This window comes from Kogia breviceps, chromosome 13, assembly GCF_026419965.1.
Source record: "Kogia breviceps isolate mKogBre1 chromosome 13, mKogBre1 haplotype 1, whole genome shotgun sequence".
Classification (NCBI taxonomy): domain Eukaryota; kingdom Metazoa; phylum Chordata; class Mammalia; order Artiodactyla; family Physeteridae; genus Kogia; species Kogia breviceps.
In genome coordinates this window covers 34,726,531-34,749,214 of record NC_081322.1, presented here as the reverse complement: position 1 = coordinate 34,749,214, position 22,684 = coordinate 34,726,531, and the positions used below count along the sequence as shown (strand labels likewise).

Here is a 22,684-nt window from a genome sequence, read left to right as displayed (position 1 = left end):
ATTGTTTCCATGACATGCTCTGGATAACCAGATAACCACAATATCCAGTTCCTCAAAATATCTTGTAAGAGGATTAAAAAAAAGGAAGTAAAATAGAATAGATTTATTAATGGGCTTATCTTCTTCCACGAATTTCCTTCAGCCTTGTCAAATCCCTATTCCATTCTGTCAAAATCTATTTGGGCATTACTTCTTTATGATCTTGTTCCTAATTCCTCCACTCTCTCTCTCACATATTCCAGGAGTACACGGTTGTTTTAAAATACTAAAACCAATTAATGTAGTACACCTTATCCATAGAATAAAAGAAAAAAAAAACACATGAGTATCTCACTAGACTCAGAAAATGCATCTGACAAATCCAACACCACTTCATAATAAAAACTTTCAAAATATTAGGGAGAGAAGGGAATGTGTTTTAGTCAGTGCTCTCCAGAAAAAGAAAACCAGTAGGATATATATTATATATTACATATATATATGTGTACCCATACATATGTGTGTATATATATAGAGAGAGAATTGGCACACACTATTTTGGAGGCTGAGAAGTAACATGACCTACCATCTGCAAGCTAAAGACGCAGGACAGCCAGTGGTGTAATTTCAGTCTGAGTCTGAGAACCAGGGGAGCCGATGGTGTAAATCTCAATTTGAGGGCAGGAGAAGACCAATGTCTCAGTTCAAATAGTCAGGCAGAGAGAGTATCCAACTTTCCTCTGTCTTTTCATTCTCTTTGGGCCCTGAACAGATTGGATTATGTCCACCCACACCAGGGAGGGCAATTTGCTTCACTTAGTGCCTCAATTCAAATGCTAATCTCTTCCAGAAACATCCTCACAGACACACCCAGAATAATATTTCACCAGATATCTGGGCACTCAGTGTACTAGTCCAAGTGACACATAAAATTAAAGCATTAGAATGTCTTCATCCTGATTTAGGACACCTATAAAGAAGCCACACCTAGAAAAGGGAACACTCTTGCACTGCTAGTGGGAATGTAAATTGATACAGCCACTATGGAGAACAGTATGGAGGTTCCTTAAAAAACTACAAATAGAACTACCATACGACCCAGCAATCCCACTACTGGGCATATACCCTGAGAAAACCATAATTCAAAAAGAGACATGTACCAAAATGTTCATTGCAGCTCTATTTACAATAGCCAGGACATGGAAGCAACCTAAGTGTCCATCAACAGATGAATGGATAAAGAAGATGTCTCACATATATACAATGGAATATTACTCAGCCATAAAAAGAAATGAAACTGAGTTATTTGTAATGAGGTGGATAGACCTGGAGTCTGTCATACAGAGTGAAGTAAGTCAGAAGGAGAAAAACAAATACCGTATGCTAACACATATATATGGAATCTAAGGAAAAAAAATGTCATGAAGAGACTAGGGGTAGGACAGGAATAAAACACAGACCTACTAGAGCATGGACTTGAGGATATGGGGAGGGGGAAGGGTAAGATGTGACGAAGTGAGAGAGTGGCAGGGACATATATACACTACCAAATGTAAATTAGATAGCTAGTGGGAAGCTGCTGCATAGCACAGGGAGGTCAGCTCTATGCTTTGTGACCACCTAAAGGGGTGGGATAGGGAGGGTGGGAGGGAGGGTGACACAAGAGGGAAGAGCTATGGGAATGTATGTATATGTATAACTGATTCACTTTGTTGTAAAGGAGAAACTAACACACTATTGTAAAACAGTTATACTCCAATAAAGATGTTAAAAAAATAAAAAAGAAGCCACACCTAATATCATAGTAGTGAAAGACTGAATGCTTTTCCCCTAAGATAAGGAACAAAACAAAAAGATATGCTCTTGCCACTTCTATTTAACATCATACTGAAATTTCATGTATTGCCTTGGCAATAAAGCAAAAAATAAATAAATAAATAAATAAATAAATAAAATAAATAAAAGGTATCCAGAATGAAAAGAAAAAATTAAAACTATATCTGTCTGTTGATGACAAGATCTTACATATAGAAAATCCAAAGAGGTCTGCTAAAACACTCTTATAACTAATAAATGAGTTTACACAAGTTGCAGTATATAAGAAAAATATACAAAAATCAATTATATTTCTATATTCTAGCAATGAAAAATTAAGAAAATAGAATGATAAAAGCTAGTCTATTTCTAATACCATTAAAAAGAATAAAATAGAGAGAGATACATTTTTTAAAGAAGCATAAGATTTGTATAATAACATCACAAAACACTGTTGAAAAAAATTAAAGAAGACCTAAACAAATGGAAAGGTATCCCATGTTCATTGATCAAAAGACAATATTATTAAGATAATAGTACTTCTTAAATAGATATACAAATTCAACTCAATCCCTATTAATACCCCACCTGGCTTTTTGTGGAAATTGACCAGTTATCCTAAAATTCATATGGCACAGAATAGTCAAAATAATCTTGAAAAAGGAAAAAGTTGATGGATTCACACTTTCTAATTTCAAAACTTACTACAGTATTCAAGACTGTGTGGTATTTAGATAAGGACATAGACCAATGGAATAGGATTGAGATTCCAGAAATAAAGTGTTACATTTATGGTCATTTGGTTTTTCACAAGAATGGCTAAACAATTCAATGGGGAAATAATAAACTTTCCAACAAATGATGCTAAGACACTTGGATATCAATATGCAAAGGAGTGAAGGTGTTTCTCACCTATTATATACAATACACCTATTGTATATGTGTTCCTCACATTATATACAATAATTCATTCAAAATGACTTGTAAACCTAAATGTAAGAGCTAAAATTATTAAACCCTCAGAAGAAAATATACAGTTATTCCTTGGTGTCCTTTGGGACACCAGGAACACCCTGAGGATATCAAAAATCTGTAGAAGCTCAAGACCCTTACATAAAATGGTGTAGTACAGTCAGTTCTCCATATCCAAGGATGTAGAACCTGGGGATATGGCGAACCAACTGTAGTAATAAATCTTTAGGACCTTAAATTAGAAAATGTCTTCCTAAATATAATACTCAAATCACAAGAAGGCAAAGAAAAATTATATAAATTAGATTTCATCAAAATTTAAAACTTTGTGCAATGAACACAATCGATAAAGTGAAAAGACAACCCAAAGATGAGAAAAAAATATTTGCAAATCATATTTCTGATGAGGGATTTGTATCTAGAAAATGTAAAGAACTCTTAAAACTCAGCAGTAATAAGAAAAATAACCCAATATTAAAATGAGCAAAGGATCTGAACAAACATATCTCCAAAGATATATAAATGGCCAGTGAGCACATAAGAGATACTCAATATCATTAGCCATCAGGGACATGCAAATCAGAACCACACTGAGACACCATTTCATTCTCAAAAGAATGGCTATAATCAAAAAGATAATAACATGTCCATGAAGATGTGAAGACACTAGAATCCTCTATACAGTGTTGGTGGTAATGTAAAACTGTGCAGCCATTTGGAAATCTGTCTAGGAATTCCTCAGTTAAACACAGCATTAACATATGACCCAGCAATTCTACTTCTAGGCATGTACCTAAGAAATATAAAAACATATGTCCACTCAAAAACTTGAACATGAATATTAATAGCAACCATATTTATCATATCCCCAAAGTGTAAATAATCCAAATATCCATCCTCTGATGAATGGATAAAATGTGATATATCTAAGCAATGGAGTGTTATTCTGTAATGAAAGCATAAAGGAATAAAGTGGAACGAAGTTTTGACACACTACTATATAGATGAATATTTAAAACATTATGCTAAGTAAAAGGAGCCAGTTAAAGACCACGTTTTGTATGATTTCACTTATAGAAAAAGTTCAGAATAGAAAAATCTATACAGAAAGTAAATTAGTGGTTGACTTGGGTTGGCCAGTGGGAGAAGTGTGTGGAGGATTGTAGGAGATGGAAGTGACTGTTAATGAATATAAGGTTTCTTTCTGGGATGCAGAAAATATTTTAAATTGATTGTGGTGATGATTGTGCAACTCCATGAATATACTAAAAACTATTGAATGGTACACGTTAAATAGGTGTTGTATGGTATATACATTATATTTTAATAGAGCTTTTATTTAAAAAAATAAACTAAACTAAACTTGGCATCTAAACACAACTCAGCAATTGCACTCTTGGGCACTGATTCCACAGGAAAGAAAGCTTATGTTCACACAATACCTGTACACAGATGCTCACAGAAGCTTTGCTCATAATAGCCAAAACCTGGAAACAGCCCAGATGGACTTTAATCAGTGAATGGTTAAACAAACTGTGGTACAACCACACCATGGAAAATTACTCAGCAATAAAGAGGAACAAATTATTGGTATACACAATAACCTGGATGAAGCTCCAGTGAACTAAGCTAAGTGAGAAAAGAAAATCCCAAAGGTTACATACTAGATGAGTCTATTTATATAACATTCTTAAAGTAACAAAATTATAGAAATGGAGAAAAGCTTAGTGGTTGCCAAGGATTAAGGGGGATAGGGTGGGGGATAAGTGTGGTTTATTGTAAAATATTTATTTTAATCTTTTCTTCACAATTTTCTAATATTTCCATAATTGAAATAATAACACCTTTTACCATCTTCCCATCTAAAAAATGTTTTTCTCTGTTCAAGAATCCAAGTTGTTTAATAGCAGTCCAAAGGTATAAAAGCTCAGCTCCTGCTAAAAATCATTAAAAATTTTTTTTGAATATTTGACTCTGATTTCAGGCAACTAATTTCATTGATTATCTTGTTACTGTTAAGAGGAAACTGCTTATCAAATGCAGTATGTATTTTCTGAGAATGCTGTTTGATAATGAACATTTTATTATTATTAAAAATCTTTTATACAACAAACAAGCAGCTTTTCCACTTCGCTCTGCCTTAGCAAGTTGTAAATGCCATTTATGGTGAAATTGGTATCCTATCTTCATCTAGACTCTTGTTCTTTACTTTAGTACTAGCTTCTTCATTTCTACTCATATCTGCTTCAATAGTATACCTTCATTTTAACTTTTAAAATCTATCCATATGTATTCTTTAAAGTAAAAAAAAAAAAATCATTATTTTTTGTTTAAAATAATAGTATATACTTCTATTTGAATACCAGATTGATTACATAAGTCATTGTAACTTATGCCATCTGCATAAAATATTCAAACAGCTGCATTATAGTGTTACATCAGTACACAGAAGAAATCATTTGAACTGAATCACTCCATTGCCACTGACTGTATCACCGCTGTGTTTATGCGTAATACTAAAAATGACACAAGTGCTACATCACATGCTCTGCAATACATTATACATAATGTAAAGTTTTTAAAAAATATAATGTTGTATTTAATGGGAAAGTGTCTTCTATGGCCTCAGTTTCAATTTTTTAATTAAATTAATTAAAATTAAATAAAATTTAAAATTTTATTCCTTAGTTGCACTAGCCACATTTCAGGTCTCAATAGCCCTGCGTATTTTATTAAAAGCCATAACAAAACAAAAATCCAGTCCTATTCCTTAGCCTGAGGTAGCAAAATTCCTTTGAAGAGTTTTGTAGCAAACTACTGATACTGTCAAAAGTGTTCCCAAATTCAAAGAAAGGAGCAAAGGTAAAATGCTTGTTTCTCTAATGACGACTAATAGCAAATTATTGTATCCTTACTTTCAAGGAATAGCACTGACAATACACTAGGCCTGAAATTTGGAAAGAAACAAAATTCTGAATAAGGCTGAGTTAGGATGGATAAGATAACTATTGTATATCTACTGACAATGCAAAAATATATATATATAAGAAATCTTTAGCTACCATTTTTACTTTCAAAATACCATTTTGTTCTTCTAGCCATAAGAGTTTTACTCTAAGAATTATATACATGACAGCATCAGTGTAGAAAAAAATGGAAGCAACAACTTGCAATGGTTCGACCCCAAAGAGAAGCTCTGAAAATGAAGCCTGGTAGGCTTGATGCTTACTCGCTAGCTGCTTCACTAAGACAAAGGCTACATACAGTTATCTCAAGATTTCTGTTTGCACAATATTAGTTCTCAGGCACCTTCAAATGCAGACAAAATCTTTCTGACTTTGGAAGGTTACCCTTTTCTTAATGCTAGTTTATTTGGCTTCTTGAGAAGGAATTTTTTTTTTAATTCACTTTTTTTTTTTTTTTTCCTCACAGACATAAATAGCTCTAGTGCTTTCCCTGGATTCCAAGGAGATCTATGTCATGGATATCAACACCTTCAACATCATCATAATAACATAATAACATCAAATTTGCTTCTTATGAGGTCCTTTATGAAGCATCTTCCTAAGAGTTATAGTATTCCAGGTAAACTTAAATATGGTTGTTTTAACTATGTTCATATCTTAGTCATGGCTATCTATGTCATCACCTCCTTCCCTTTTGATAAAATGGATTCCTAATTCACCCAGGTAAGTTGTTTATTTGTTGGAGTCAGGCTCCTGCTGCTAGTATACCCTGAGCAGCCTAGTATAACTGGGAAACTGAAGTCCAACCCAAATGAATTCAATGTTAACTCTTTGTGAGAGGAGCACAGACATGCAAGTGAGCTTTCTCATTCATAGAAATGTGAAGGCTGGATAAACTGCAGCTAGTAGACAAAGAAAAATGTTTCTATGATCATTCCTCTAAATGTTTATTAATATAGTTTAACCGTAAAAGGGTAATGACTATTTCTATATATTTCTATTACATGATTTTTTTCCTCTTTTATTTAAAGACAAGATTATATTAGGAAGTCTAAACAGATAACTTTTAATATCATCTCTCTACTGATGTTAATTCAAGGTTTGTTTTAAAATATTTATGAAATTTAATATTTGAAAGCATTGAATTTCTGATATTTTAATCAAGTGAATATTAAAAATGAATATCCCAATCGCTTAGGTATTTAAGTTACAAGTGATTTCTCTGCTGCATATATGAGTTTATATATGAACATACTTCGAAATTTTGCAATGACTAAATGGAATGCGTTTGGAAATTAGCAAAAGGCTATTTGTTTTAAACTCTGTCTCAAGAAAAAATTATTTCTGAAAGTATCATAAGAACATTCTTATAAGCTATTCTACTGAATCTTTAAAGCATATTCCTGAAATGAGCATCATTACTTGTGCTCAGTGAAAACAGAAGAATTTGTGTAGCTGTATTAGGGCTAAAAGTCTTTAAAATTGAAATAAGAGGAAAACCAATGAGATCAAAATATTATATATCTATAGAAAGAATGCTGGAGGTTATTGTGACAAGATACTGTCTTTGGAGGTTGGACTTGGGACATTTTCCCCTTCTTTTCCTAAAATTCTCATGAGTCATATGCATTATTTTTATAAGAGAAAAAGAAATTTGCTTAGAATTACAATGGTTAATATTCATGGAGAGGAAGAACAATTAAAAATGGAGTTTTTCTTCTATTTAAGCATTAATTCTGAACATGAATTGTTTGTCAAAGCAAATCTCACATGTTAATAAAAGAAGACCATTAATTAAACTATTAATAAAAAGACCATTAATTTAAAAACTATGTATAAGGTATGGATGGAACTGGATTCATGATGCATTTTATTTTTTCAGCTGTATAAGAGTGTAATCCAGAATATTATCTTTAAGTAATTGTTTTAAAGTAATCTACAATCAAGATCAAATTATTAATTAAACAAAAATGCAATTGAGTGTCAGATCTTAACATTAACCATAGGTAAACTGGATGTATTTCCAGGAACACAAGCATTTATATTGGGGGAAATGGTTTCATCTGCTACAGAGTTTAACAATTCAACTATTAAGCCTTATAATAAGAATCGCAGTAAGTACGTACTGGGAGTTTATCACGTTTAATGTTTTATGTAAACAATCTATATGACACAAACTTATATCCCCAGCTTACCTATACTTTCTTACCTATAAGAACACAGAAGAAGCCTGGAGGGTTAAATAAATCCCTAGTGAGAGACAGATGTAGGATTTCATGCCACAATCTAGGCTATGCACTTAATCATTATGTTAAAATGCATTGCAGTGACTCAACAATTCTTTATATCCATTATTAATGCTTCTATCTGATTCTTTGGTCTTTATTTAATTGTTTTTGTAATAAATTAAAGTGAAGCATAAACACATAGTGTTCTGAAAACAGTCAAGGGATCTACAAAGCAAACTAATTTATGGTGTAGCCTCTAATTAGCTGTAATTACAATATTTAATAAATGAAACACCTACTTTTGGAGATAATCGAATATTTTCACTGTACTCCACTAATACTATGGTGTATACAATAGGCTAATAACAATCAAAAGTATTATTCAAATGCTGTCGGGAACGATAAAAGTACAATTTATTGCCAACACTGTACTATTCTTCTACTAAAACATTTCATACGGAAACCGAGTATAAGAAAAATAAATTATGTAATCACCCATAATTTAACTCCAATTAAGATTGCATCTTATTCTTACAGAACACACTCATTCAAGCACATGGTTGCACATACACACACATTCACTCATCCGAAATGTTATTTATTACTATTGAAGAATTTCTCTGAATACTGGAGGTCAATGAAAGTGCTCACCAGTATGTGTTAGACATTAAACAATCGTAGACACTGCCAGGGTCACTAATATTACAGCAAAAAGAAAAATTTGAGTTCCTTTAGAATCTGATCCCTTTAAGACATTTAGCAGTAATGTTTAATCTAGTCATATTTTAAAAGCAATATTTTTAGGAATCTGTTAGAGTCAGCCTGCAGTTATCAACACCTATTAACAAACTCTAAAGTTTATTTTGTTCTTTTCCCAATTTGTGTGGGTTAGGAGGAAGGATATAAAAAAACTAGGAATGAGTTACAAATTGTTTACTACTCGTGAATATGCATGATGACTGAGTATCAAATCATTGAGTGCCAGAGGGCTCACGATCTTATATTTTGTTTGCTTCCAAAGGGGAATAACAGTTCTGTGTTGTCTTTAAATAAAAATCTAAGTATCGAAGATGGCAGCAGCAGTAAGTAATAGTAAACTTCATTTTGCTTTATGATGAAATGAAAGGACCAACTAAACTACCATGTGATGTCTTAAATCAGCTCTTAATATCAAAGAACAAAGTGATATTACCGCTATTTGGACTTCTGGAAAGAAATAAGAAGACAAATGAACAAAAGAAACTTCAGCTGACCAAAGATGCTAATTAGTGTAAATTCCATTTGCAAAGAAAGAATAGCTTCCCTCCAAAGAGACATCACAGTGCATGCAAAATCAAGAACATTAACTGCCAAGGCCATTCTGGATTTAGTAGAAGTTTCAGTGTTTTCACTCTGTAATCAATGGACAATCTAGAGGAATAAGAATACTATGACTTTTTTGATATTCTAAAGTTAGATGTCCCCCCCCCAAAAAAAACGACCACAAAAAACAGTAAGCATGATTAATAGCTCTTAGCCACAATGCCAGTAAATATAATCTCAAAAAATTTACAAAACAGTCTAGATTTTTTGTTTGTATATTTGATTTAGAAACACCAAATCATGCTTTTATTCAGCTATTTATGTAAAAGAAATGAATTTTTCATTTTCATTATTTTTTTAAGAAATAAAATGTGGCAGTTTTTTGATAATATTTATCTCAGCCTATTTTTATGTATCCAAAAATATGCGCTTCTTGAATTTCCTTTGAATTTTTGCCTAACCAGCGGCTATGAACTCTTACAGTGACAATATTATCCATTATCCAGCATTTGACATGACAGCTCAACATCACTACATTAACCGACTTTCGCGTCTTCTCCCTCCCTGTGGGGCCCTCTCTCCTAAGATTGATGAGGTGCGACTCAGTGTTTGAGCTGCCATCCTGACTTGACAAACAGCAAGAGTGGTCCCTGCACAGAACGGAGGAAGGAGGGCAAAGGAGAGAGAGAGTCACAGTGTATCCTGGAATACAGTAGACTCACACACTTGCTTTCCAAGAGAATTAAAACATCTTTTCTCAGACTCTACACTTCAGTCAAACACATGACTTCTTCCTTTCAAGTTCCCCAAAGCTTCACTGGTATGTATTGAAAATGTAACAATTAGAGAGGGATTAAACTTTTGTCCCTGTGATATTTCAGACAAGCTAAGATAAAAGTTGCTACTCCTTCCAAGTTTAAATACATTGAAACTCTAATCACTTACAATTCCCAGAATGGTGTTATTGCTTGCTTTTTAACTATTGAATTCACTCTGGCAGAGCTAGGGTAATAAAACCCATCATATTCTAATTTTCAGACAGCTTGATAGAACCAATGTTCTTAGTATAGATAAAGTGTAATGGAGCACTTTCTTTCCCATAGGAAAGTCTTTGACTCATATGCTCTGATGCCAACTAGCCTTCACATCTGCTGTTTCACCATTGATAGCTGTAACTTGGCATGCTAAACTAGTGTCTGATGAAGCAGCTTTCCTCAAAGGCACCATTTTATTTCTTGCAATGGGAACATAGTAAAATGGTGTTGGTTTTCTGTAGGCCTTATGCAAATCCCTGTAATAAACATAGGATCAGGCCTCACATACAATAAATTGTGTGTTAGTTGAGGATGGGGGAGGGAGACAACCTCTTTGGGTAAAAATCACCCTCTTACTCTGCCAATAAATTAAATGCATCATAAAGAAGTGGTTTAAATATTTCAAACTTGACTAATTAATATCAAAGCCGTAAGAGGCACTGAAAAGAATACAAAAACACTTCAAAAATACCAGTTTATAATATTAAACAAAATATTATCATTTAACCTACCATTAACAGTAATCCATTACCCACACCAATATCTTGACACCATTAATAGAAAAAAAAATAATTTGGGAGAGTTAGAGAAATGATATGGTTACAAAAATCTTTGGTGAGATATTTCTTTTAGATTTCTAGAAAAAGTGTCTGAGGAAGAACACATCAACGTGAAGAGATGAAAATTTCAGTAATAATATTAATCATTAATCTAAACTGATTGCTCAGATACACTGGTGTTGAATCACATAAAGCTTTTTTTTTTTTCACTCTTAAGTATGTAGAAAAATTTTAAAAGTAAATTATCCACAAACTTGAATACACAAAGTAAACAAAAAATTCAAAATGAAGTCTCTATTTATTCTAAATAACCATAGAGTTATTATCCAGGTTAGTAACTTGCAAGCAAGTTACTAGAACACATTTGGGCCTGGAAGCCTAAAGATATCTTGTTTTTCCATCCCCCAAGATACAGCAGAATGTCATGTTTGAGGAACATGTTGTTTCAGTTTAGATCTGCAGGGGGATATTGAAGAATTATCAAGTGACACAAAGGAAGACTTCAATTAGAATTATGTAATAAGTTACCCCCATCCATTAATATAGGTACATTCTTTTTTCTACAACAAGGAAAGGAGTGACAGTAGTTCACTAAATATTACAGGATCGAACAATAAGCTCAGGCAAGAAAACTACCTGAGCCCAAATCTCAAACTACTTCTCAGAACCTAACAATATATAGCTATAGTGTGAAGTACTTCACCTCTTCTTAATCTCCTGCCCCTTAGGAAAACACAAGTCACATGTACAAACCTTCCAATACTCTAATATGCCCCTTTATGGGTCTCTTCTTTAATTTCCCCTCTGCGCTCCCCCCCCATGAGAGAAGAAACTGCAATAAAAGTTTATAAAGGAAAGGTGAATATATTCACTGCTCAAGTCCCACAGAACATATGTTTTCTCAACTTTTTAGAGACACAAGCAAAAATCAGGATTTACCCCACCATGCTTGTTAGAGAAAGCTCTAACCTTCTTCATACCGCTACAAGACAATTCTTATGTATTCCTATTGGGGGCGTCCAGGAATGTTATCAAAAGTGAAGATGTAATTAGATTATTTATTCCCAGCAAATCTGTTGAAAAAGGCTTTAAACGCAATCCCGGTAAATAATTCAAAGGAAGTAAGAATGTGGTCAGCAGAGTTCTCATTTCATGCCACTAATATTTTCTGGGGTCTGGGTTTCAGAAGAGAAGAATGCCCACCCTAATATGAAAGAAATGGAAGTAGATGCAATCAGTCATTAACTATTATTGCCAATAAAGAAGGGGTTATTTAAATTTCAAATGAAATTAACTCTTTCTGCACATTAGAATCACAAGAGGAGGTTACAAAAAACTCAGATGCCCAGGATCCTACCTCAAGAGAGTTTCAATTACTTGACTTGAGAGGGGTGTGGGGCTCGGTATTCTTTAAAAGCTCCCCAAGTGCTTCTAATGTTCTAATGTGCAGACAGGTTGAGACTACTGATTTAAACAAATGGATATTTTAAAGATGTTTGAAACTTAGTGGATGATCTATCCAAATAGGACAAAATAATGACTCCATCCCTTGAGAAAGGAAAACTGATATGAAAATCAAGAATATTCCCTTACTCATCAGAGTGGTATACTGTCCATCACAGACAAGACTGTATTTCCACATGATGTACATGCTATCTAGTTCTACTGGTTGCCATATTTCCTAGGACTCCGGTAGATAAAAAACTAGCCCCGGGCTTCCCTGGTGGTGCAGTGGTTGAGAATCTGCCTGCTAATGCAGGGGACATGGGTTCGAGCCCTGGTCTGGGAAGATCCCACATGCCGCCGAGCAACTAGACCCGTGAGCCACAACTACTGGGCCTGCGTGTCTGGAGCCTGTGCTCCGCGACAAGAGAGGCCGCCATAGTGAGAGGAGAGAAAGCCCTTGCACAGAAACGAAGACCCAACACAGCCAAAAATAAATAAATAAATAAATAAATTTTTTTAAAAATGTAACAAATGTTCAAGTACAATTGGTGTCTTAAAAAAATTTTTTTTAAATAATAAAATTAAAAAAAAAACTAGCCCCCTGAGTTAAAGTAGTGCTTTAACTGGGGATTCTGATAAAGTAGTCAGTATGACTAGTATTGCTGGGCTCTGGTCTAGAATTTATGATGCATGCATAGGGATTTGTTTTTCTATCAAAAAACCAAAAATTTTAATCACAAAACTTTGATGTTAATATATCTATGCTCATGTTAATATTTGAGTTTTAAATTACCTTCTAGGCACAGGGACAATATCCTCCATGTGAGACATAAAGCTGACATTTGAGACCCTTTTTCTCTAACTTATTGAGGAGAAAAGGGGATTGTTATTACTAAGCATAAACTGACTCCAGGTAAATAAAGTTACCTAAAAACAAAGCTATGTGGCTGGTTAGTAACACCTAAATAAACAGGGCAACTCTTACATGAGCAAATATTTAAGAAATAATCCCTGTACTTACTATGGTACTAAAGTACCATAGTGAATTTTCTAATTATTATATTGTCAAAGAATCCCTTCTGGATAATGGTGGAAAATGATTAGAAAATATAAAGTAGTAAATCTGGTACACAATGAAAGACATACTTGATTTCTATCCATGTGCAAATAATTACTGAACTTTTTCTTTGCAATGACCATACTTAACGAGGAATTTGTTTTATAAAATATAAAAGTCTTTTAAAGAATAAGTCCTGGAGATCTAATGTGCAGAATAGTGATTATAGTCAACAATACTGTGTTATAAACTTCCAAGTTGCTAAGAAGCAAGATCTTAATTGTTCTAACAACAAAAAAGAAATGATAATTTTAATGTCATGGAGGCATTGGTTAATGCTAGACTGGTAATCATATTGCAATATATAAATTTCTCAAATCAAAACACTGTACATCTTAAAGTTACAAAATGCTCTATGTTGATTATATTGCAATAAAAATAAATAAAATAAATTCAAAACTAACTTTAAATATCTTTCCCATCTTCAAAAACTATTGTAGGTCAATTTCCTGAATACGCAAAATGGAAATTCCCAAGTATTCTACCATCAATATAAGAAGAGGAAATAAACATTTATTTCAGAAAATACTTTTCAATCTGAAAAGTAACTACAGATGTCATGTTGATATTTTACTTTTCTAATGTATAAATCTCTTTATAGTAAATATATTATAATTGAACTATCAGCACTGTTCTAAATAAAAATAACAGAAATTATGTTTTGCAGAAATTAAGAAATATCTAATGAATGGTATGTTTCTAAATCCATTTATTAAGTGCATGCAATAAACTGCCAACTTTTTACATTCTATCCCTTGACTCAAAAATTACTTATGTTCTTTTGGCATTTAAGAAGCAAAATTCACTCAGGCTTTCAAAAAATCATTACAGGCATGCCATACCAGCAATTCAGGCTTAAAAATCTATACTGTCACCCCAGCATAATTTAATTTTAGAAGACCATTGAACTGATAAGCTCAGAATAAGTACCAGACTATAAAGAACATGTTATAGTTGTATCTGCCCCAATGGCTTAAGGCAAATGTTTTAAAAACCTTAATATGATCAAGCAGTTGAGGTCATGTAGGTGAGCCAAAATGACTAATGCACTTAGCTCTTCTGAGTAATGATGGATATGCCATGATGTCTTTGGCTATTACTTTTGTTGTTGATACTATGAGTCCCTTGGCTATTGCTTTCATAATTAATAAGTCACTTAACCTCTCCGTGGCCCAGTTTCTTCATCTGTTAAATGAGCATAATGCTAATTGCTTCCTACCTTCCTTAGAGGTTGCTGTGAAGATTAATGAGCTGGCATTTAGAATGTACTGAGTTCTTCTAAAGAGGGAAGCTATGCATAAACAAAAACAAAACAAAACAAAATACAACCCTCTTTGTTGCTAAGTAACAAGAAATAAAACTACCCTCCCCATGGATTAATCCACTTGTTTGCATGCCTAACACTGTAAACTTCATACACTTCTGAATAAATTGACTTTTTAACCCAAGGTTAAAACGGAAATGCCATGAGGTCTATGTATTTTGAAGAAAACTTTTTATCTCTCTACAGAGCAGAGAAATTTTGAAAGTAAACACTCATTCTACCTAAAACCTCTGTCATCGATGTTCCATCAATGAATGTGATATTCATTTTGCCAAAAGATAACTGTACAGAATTTGATTTAAAAAAAAGTGAGTTGCCACCTTAAAGGAAACCTAACTATGTAACACTGATAACAGATGACAATGAAATCTTTAGAGGAGGTTGGGAAAATGGGAATCTGTAAACTTAGGGGGAAATAATATTTTTAAAGTGTGCTTTATAGTAACTTAGAAGATAGAAAACATACTAATAATCTTCTAGACTTGGACAAAGAAATATTCAGACAAATTGACATAATATTCAAGGTACCAGCTGGTAAATTTAGCTACATAGGATAAGGTAGCACAAGAAAGAGATAGACTATTAGCAACAAGAAGAATAACAAAGAGGAGGGGGAGGAAATAATATTTTAAGGAACTGGGCAGTTTGCAAACAGAATTTAGAGGTGATATAGAGGAGTTAGAATTTGTATGGTTGGGTAATAAAATTGTTTGCGATCTTCAGTGTCTCAAGCCAGTAAAAGTTCTCGAAATTGTTTCAACATGGCTCCAGGCCTTAATTAAAAATCAAATTAAGCATGTTGCCTTGAGGTGCTTTGTTAAAACCTCTGAAAAAGTTAAGGAAATGCCTTGTAGGTTTTCTCCTCTGGATTAAAAAGCTTCTAGCCCAAAGTAGCAATGATTAAGTCTAGAGAGAGGCACATTTTAATATGAACTGTGGGTGTGGTTTTTAGATTATAAATGGACTCAACTGGATATATTTAAAGGCCAAAAAAGCTTAGCAGAAATAGAGTCTGTTTCAAAGGTATTAATAGAAAAGCCTCCGGGCCTCCAAATTTCTAGGAGTAGGACAGCTGACTTATAAGCTCCACGAAGGTTTATGTTACATGCCACTAAGAGTTTTTGGTCATTTGTTAAGCAACATTATTGTGGCAACTGTTAACTAATAGAACCCAAAACACATGCAAAGTCTGTGCTGGGAACTGGAGATCCAAGTGTAAATGATACAGATTCAATTCACGTACCCGTGCTGTGCAGTGTAGTATGGAAATAGAAGAATTAATGGAATACAATTTGGGGTGATAATTTAATAACTGAGGTATAAGTGCTCAGAGAATTTTAAAAAGGAGTACCTTACCCAGACTGGGTCGATTTGGGTATGGGAAAGGATCAAGAAAATTTGCCTGGATTAATAGAATTTGGATCCAAGGAATAAAGAAAATATAACCTATTAGGTTGGTAGATAAGGGCAGAAAAGCATAACAGAAGGAGGTGTATCATATAGTCATCATATGACACGGTCTAACCAGTTTGGCTGGAGTTTAGAGTGTGAGAGCAGCTGGCTAAAAAATAAAAAGAAGCCAGACCATGATGTGCCTTGTAAACCTGATAAGGAGCTAGGTTCTTATCCTAAAGCAAAGAAGGGGGGTGTTTTGGAGGGTGTTAAGTCACCTTGTAGAGTGTAGAGAACAATAGGGAAAAAAATTGGGAAAGAGAAATGTTGCAAAACCCTGGACAGAGATGACACTGTTCTGAACCAGGTTGGCAGTAAAGGAAATAGAAAGATATATAGGAGGTAGACAAGTGTTGGGAGGTGCTGGGAGATGCACAATATTTGTCTAAGGTTTAGCGCAATCCCTTCCACATAAGAGATAAGTAAATATTTATTGAATAAAAATGTATTCTTACAACTGAACATCCATATCATATAATTGAGAGCATATGATGCATGATGAGACTGGCTGAAATAAGACATCCTACTTATTAGATTACAAAAAAATGTTAAAATTAAGAAAGAACATTTTTTCATATTAAATAATTTTTAAAGTTCCCTTTACCTGTGATTTGGCATAAATTCCCAAAAGAACTGTTAATTGCATCTCAATATACTATTTCAGAATACATAGCCTAGAAAATAGCTTCTGAAAACTGCCCCCTCAGATTTTTTTAAAATTTCACTTATCAAATTATTCCTTCTTCGTGACAACAATAATGAGAAGAATGAAGCAATTTAAATAAGATAAACATGGTGTGATCTTTAAAAATCTATTTTAAAAATTATCTAGTTGTGGGTCATAGAAACATAATTTACTTGACTATGTTTAAATCATTCTAACTTCTGAATTTTTTAATTAGCCATGTATTCTAGTAATGGTAATTTATAATGTCTATCAAGCTTTTATTAGGCACTTAGCATATCATGTAGAGCTTTCATTTAACATTAAAAAAATTGTGAGAATGGTTCTGTTAGTCATTCTAATTTAGAGATGAGGGGTCAGAGGTTTACAATGGTTCTGTTAGTCATTCTAATTTAGAGATGAGGGGTCAGAGGTTTACAAGGGGCAGTGTCTCATCTAAATACAGCCAATAGGTGGTGGGGTCTGAAATTAAGCTCAGGTTTCTCTGATTCCACAGTTTCTTTCCCTCTTAGCAACTATTCTAAATTGTAGACTATGTGTTCAGAAGTATTAAGTGATTCATATTAGGTATCTGATACCATTTAAATGTCCTTTTAACATGTGGCAGGAATCTTTTTTAGTAACCCTATGAAAGAGGATATGCATTTCCTCTGATATCTTTTGGAAAGACAGACTATATTGGCATATGTGGCAAAGCCAGAGATTTCAGGTAGACCAAACCCAGAGAGAGAATTTGTAGAAATTGAAAAACCTGAGTCATAAGTTGCATAGAAACAAGGTGATTTCAGCATCATTTTGTAAAACATATGACTTACTTTGAAAATACAGGCATTCTCAAAAGAGACCATAACACCTACAGGCTATAGCTGAGTTGTATAGTTTTTATATAGCTATAGCTGAAGTTTTACTTCAAGGAGAAAGAATGTGCTGTTGCTTGGTGACATTCTATACAGTGTTCAGCCCTGGGGTGAGATTTCAGTTCTGCTGCACCAAGTTCCCAGATTCTGAGAATGTTTTGACCCTACTTTATTGTTTTTCAATAAAATCCTTGGGCGCTCAGCAATTTTATTATCTAAATATAATTAAGAACGTATTGGTGATGTCATATAGCTTTCTATTGTTTTACATGGGATAACACTGAAGAAGCACCATCTGCTCGATTTTGAGTTATTTTGCCAGTCATGGCTTTACAGTTATCCCTGGAGAGAATCTGTGTGGAGTGTAATGGATATAGAAGAAAAAAAGAATGAACTCTTCTTGAAGACAATATACATGTAAGGTCAATGAACAAAGTCAAGTATGTTCTTTGGAAGAGGAATTATTCAATGTTGTAGAATGGCAGTGGAACTCTGTGTTTTGCAATACTGAAGACTCACCCCCTTTAAAGCCAGGTATCTTGAGCCAGCTCTTGCTTGTAGTAACACAACTTTAACATTCTTTAAAATAATTTTCTGGAACTGAGCTGTTTCAGAATAATGAGTTAACAGCAGAGTCTTGTTCAATTAGTAAAAACAGGATGGAAATTCCTTTAGAAATCAATGCCTTAAGGGTGCTTCCTAGAGTGTTTGTATGCATTGCTGTTAATTAAGAAATAAAAGAATGGTATCAGATGTAAATCGACTATACACAATAGTCTTGGATTCATTGTAGAATTTCAAAATGACCATGCAATTGCTTCAATTACAGAGTGCTAGGGAATTTTTTTTAAACTTCATCCCAATGGCTGGTATAAGTAGATAGTTTAACAAGCCAAAATATGTGGTTGAAATTAGTATCATTTCGGGCTACACTAAAATAACTAAAGAAAAATCAACATTTACTGTATCCATTTACATTCTAATGCTTTTTCAAATTTCAACAGTAAGAATTCAGCATGTGATAAAGTTATCAACATAATTGTCAACTTAGTGATTATCACTGTGTGGTTTTTATCGTGACAATTCTACATTCCCAAAGGCTTCAATTTTACAGAAAGTCTGTGCTGTTGGAAACAGAAAGTTGTTTCATGTCACTTTTCTCTGGGTGCTAGAGGCACCCATGTGTATGAGAAAGAAAAACAAGAGAGTAGGAAGAAAAGTGAACAGCAAAGAAAAGTGAAGTTAGACAAAATGACACTGCAAGAGAGCAACTGAACTAAACAAAAAACAAAACTAGCAAAACAGAAGTTGGAAAGACAAGAAAGACAAAGAAGGGAGAAAATAAGCTTAAAGATGGGGAAAAGGAGAAAAATTTTAAACATTGATTTTCCAGAGGTATACCTTGCTCATAATATATAAGAACTTTGAAACTTAAGATATTTGAGCCTTCTAGAAAATAAAAATAAAATTTAAACTCTGAAGTATTTGTGAAACAGAAATAATTACTTCTGGTTATCAAATCACTTGCATTAGTATTTTTTTTGTATTATTGTACAAAGTCAACTTCAAAATTCCCTTGAATATTGTAATAATTTAAATGCATTACATATTCACTCCCAGCAAAGTTAAAGACACCGATGATGTACACTTAGAATTTTCAACAGCTGGTTTCTTTCTTATTTAAAAAAAATTGTTTTATAAGAAAAACAGTCTATTAATATTAAATATTCAATTGGGGAAAATTGATCAATTGTGATTAATATAGACAAATAGCACCATACTGATCATAATGCTTTGCTCATATTATTCAATAAATTTGATTAGATGATAATAATTTTCCAATTGAATAAAAAATATGGATCCAATCTTTAACCTAGGCATAAAAAATATTCTCTTTGAAAGTAATTAAATTTTAAGAATTATATAGATTTGACTAAAATAATCAATCTATCTCATTCTTCGGGTATTTGGTGTCCTCCAGAACCCTAAAAGAAGCCGATTTAACTTGGTAAGAATTTTTATAAAGAAAGTTGCATAATTATTTGGCAAAGTTAAGTAAAACTCAGTTATATGATCCTTGATCTAGTCTTCCCTGTCTCCAACTAAACTATAACCTTCTTAAAAGTGAGAATTAGATGTTATTTGCTCTAGCATACCCAATGTGTAGTACAATTTCTGGTACTCGGTAGGTACTTACTGAATGTTGAAAGAATTTGTTTTATAACTTGAGTCAGTTATTTTTTTTAAAGAAAAAAACATCTCCCACTTCTACTACCCACTTGAATTGCCAATTGCATTCATGTGAACAGTGAAGGAAAATACCAAGGCTTAAAAATTTGCCCAAACTACAAACCACATAAAAATACTTAGTAAAATAGAAAAGAAATTATGAAGTAATACTGATTCCCTAAAATGGAATCTCCTCATTGCGTCTACTCTGGCCCAGTGAGATGAGTAGAAGCAAGGAGAAGATCTGAATAATAAAGAGGAGGGCAAGATATTCTATATGCTTGGAACTTGGTGCAAGCACACTTTCCATTTAAATGTTCCACAGGCTGTCCCACTGCAAACCATTGCAAGTTCAATGGGGTAGCCCATTTTGAGATTCTGTGCCTTCCAGAATATTAGATGGATGAATGTCCAGAGAATGGGAACTGTTTCTGCTTGTTTCTACCAGTCCTTACTTTCCTTCTTTTTCTATAGGCTCTGAACAAGTTGACCTTGTCTCATTATAACAGAAAGAAATGTCTGTATGGAAAACATTCTTACATGTAATCATTTTATTCTCCTGGAATATCCACACCTTGTAGAGTCTGACTCTACTATTCAATTTTCAGTAAATATATTTATTTATTTATTTACATTCAAAGATAAAACCTTGTTGGGGAAAAATAATTTTACTTTTTTACAGATTCTCCTCCAAACAAAAATGGAATACTTACAAAACAACAACTCCTTGCCATTTGCAAGTATAAAAATATTTTGCCTTGATGGTCGTATATTTAGTTGTATACCTCTCCACCACCTGAGGAATATGCTATTGATTGTTCTGCACAAATAACAATGTTGCTACACTCTTAAATTCATTAATAGAAAACGGTTTGTTGGCATTCTATCATGTTAATACATAAATTTTGGATAACCAGTAGGACTTACCTTGAAAAAAGTCATGGTTGCACCATCCTCTACCGTTCCATACTCTATCTTGGTTTGCTTAGCTAAATCATCAGCAGAGTCAATAGGGGATTCCATGCGCTCCACTGTCAGAAAGGCTGCTAAGTTAGCAGTATACGAAGAAATGATGATAAGTGTGAAAAACCACCAAATGCCTCCCACTATCCTGGTGGAGAGCGCTTTGGGCATGAGCTCAGAACCTAACAGAGATTGGGGGGAAAAGGTGAAACGAATACAGAGAATTTGATCAGCAGTCAGGTACTTTTGGTCATAGTGGCAGAATGGAATCACTGTGTAATAAAAGCTTAAATCACAGATTTGCATATCTCTGTAGTAAGCAAGGAACAACCACTGGGAGAGCAGAGGCTAATTTCAGATAATACGTAGTCTCTTAGGACATCTGAGTTTATGTATAGTGACAGGAGACTCAAGTTCTACCTGAGACAGTGCAAAATAAGAATTACATATTAATGACTGGGTAACCTTTATAAAAATAGCATTAGAAGGGCGAAATCTCTCTCTCTCTCACTCTAGTTTATAAACCACTTTTATAGATTTTCATATCTTGTTAGTTATGTGGGTTTTAGAAGAAATGACAATGTACATTCTAATCCATTTCTTAACAAGCTTTATTTATGTAAGGATTCATTTTTCATGCGCATGAAGCCCCAAAATCTTGTCTATACTGCCATTTAAAAAAGTAATGTTGTAGCAAAATAATTTTAATTATCCACATTTCTTGAGCTGTGGGGTTTTAGTCCAGTTTTTATTTTAAAATAGGTAGTAAATTATTTTCTTATGCATAAACAAATGTCTCCTATCACTATAGTTAGCCTCAATGAGGGAAATCAGAATAAGAATAAATAGTTAAATCGTCATAAATTTATTTTTACACACATATAAAAATTTCATAATTATATTACAAAACATGGCTGGAGTTGCCTGCTCATGGTATTAATAAGAGAATGAGATCTGATAATTATATTTTGCTTTTGAGTATTATTAATTTTAATTAATTTAGGTTATAAAATAAAATTCTAACAATTTTTAAATGGAGTCCTTTGGTTTTACCACATTATTTGTAGTGTTAATATTGAAATGAACACATATCAACATGTGTAACATTTTTTATAAAAAAGTATACTAAATTTATGGATATATATATATATATATTACTATTCACTTTTAATCATTTTGAACCTACAGTCAAGAAAGCATTGGCTACAAATTAATTAATTTTAATAGGGTTTGAGTAAAATGGAATGAAGCAAAGATGGACTCCATTTGCTGTTTTGTTTAACATATTTTTTAATATAATAACGGATGCAGGAAGGTAACGTATCTTTAGAAGGAATGAAAAATACAACAAATTATTCATGTTAACATTGAAAAGAAGTGGTATCATGACTTGGCTCTATCAAAGCAGCCCATCTTATACTGCAATTCATGTCACCCTTCCAATTTCAAACAAAGAAACAAACAAACATTTTTAAAAAGCAGACAGACTTGGACATGACAGCCAACTCCAGCTCCAGACTCTGCCTACCACTCTGTAAGGGAAAAAAACAGAAAAGTACCTTTCTGACGTAGTTGCTCCTAGGCCCTGTCAGACACACACTCGGACACCGAAACACTATAAAATATTCAATATTCCCAAGATGGTCAGCAGCTATGGCTGCCCAGTCTACTTTTTAAAAAAAATTTTTTTTTAACAACAACACCAATAAAGTCAAACAAGACTGGGAAAGAAAAAAAAAACAGTGGAGACATTCG

General features: G+C 33.3%; 1 protein-coding gene across 2 annotated transcripts in view; it reads right to left on the bottom strand.

The window, feature by feature from the left end:
• The window catches only part of GRIK2 (glutamate ionotropic receptor kainate type subunit 2), a 671,458-nt gene that overhangs the window by 82,301 nt on the left and 566,473 nt on the right, over positions 1–22,684 (bottom strand). For both annotated transcript variants that reach the window (XM_067011529.1, XM_067011530.1), the window contains exon 14: positions 20,894–21,111. In XM_067011529.1, coding sequence (XP_066867630.1) covers positions 20,894–21,111 — 218 coding nt within the window. The remainder of the gene's footprint in view (positions 1–20,893; positions 21,112–22,684) is intronic.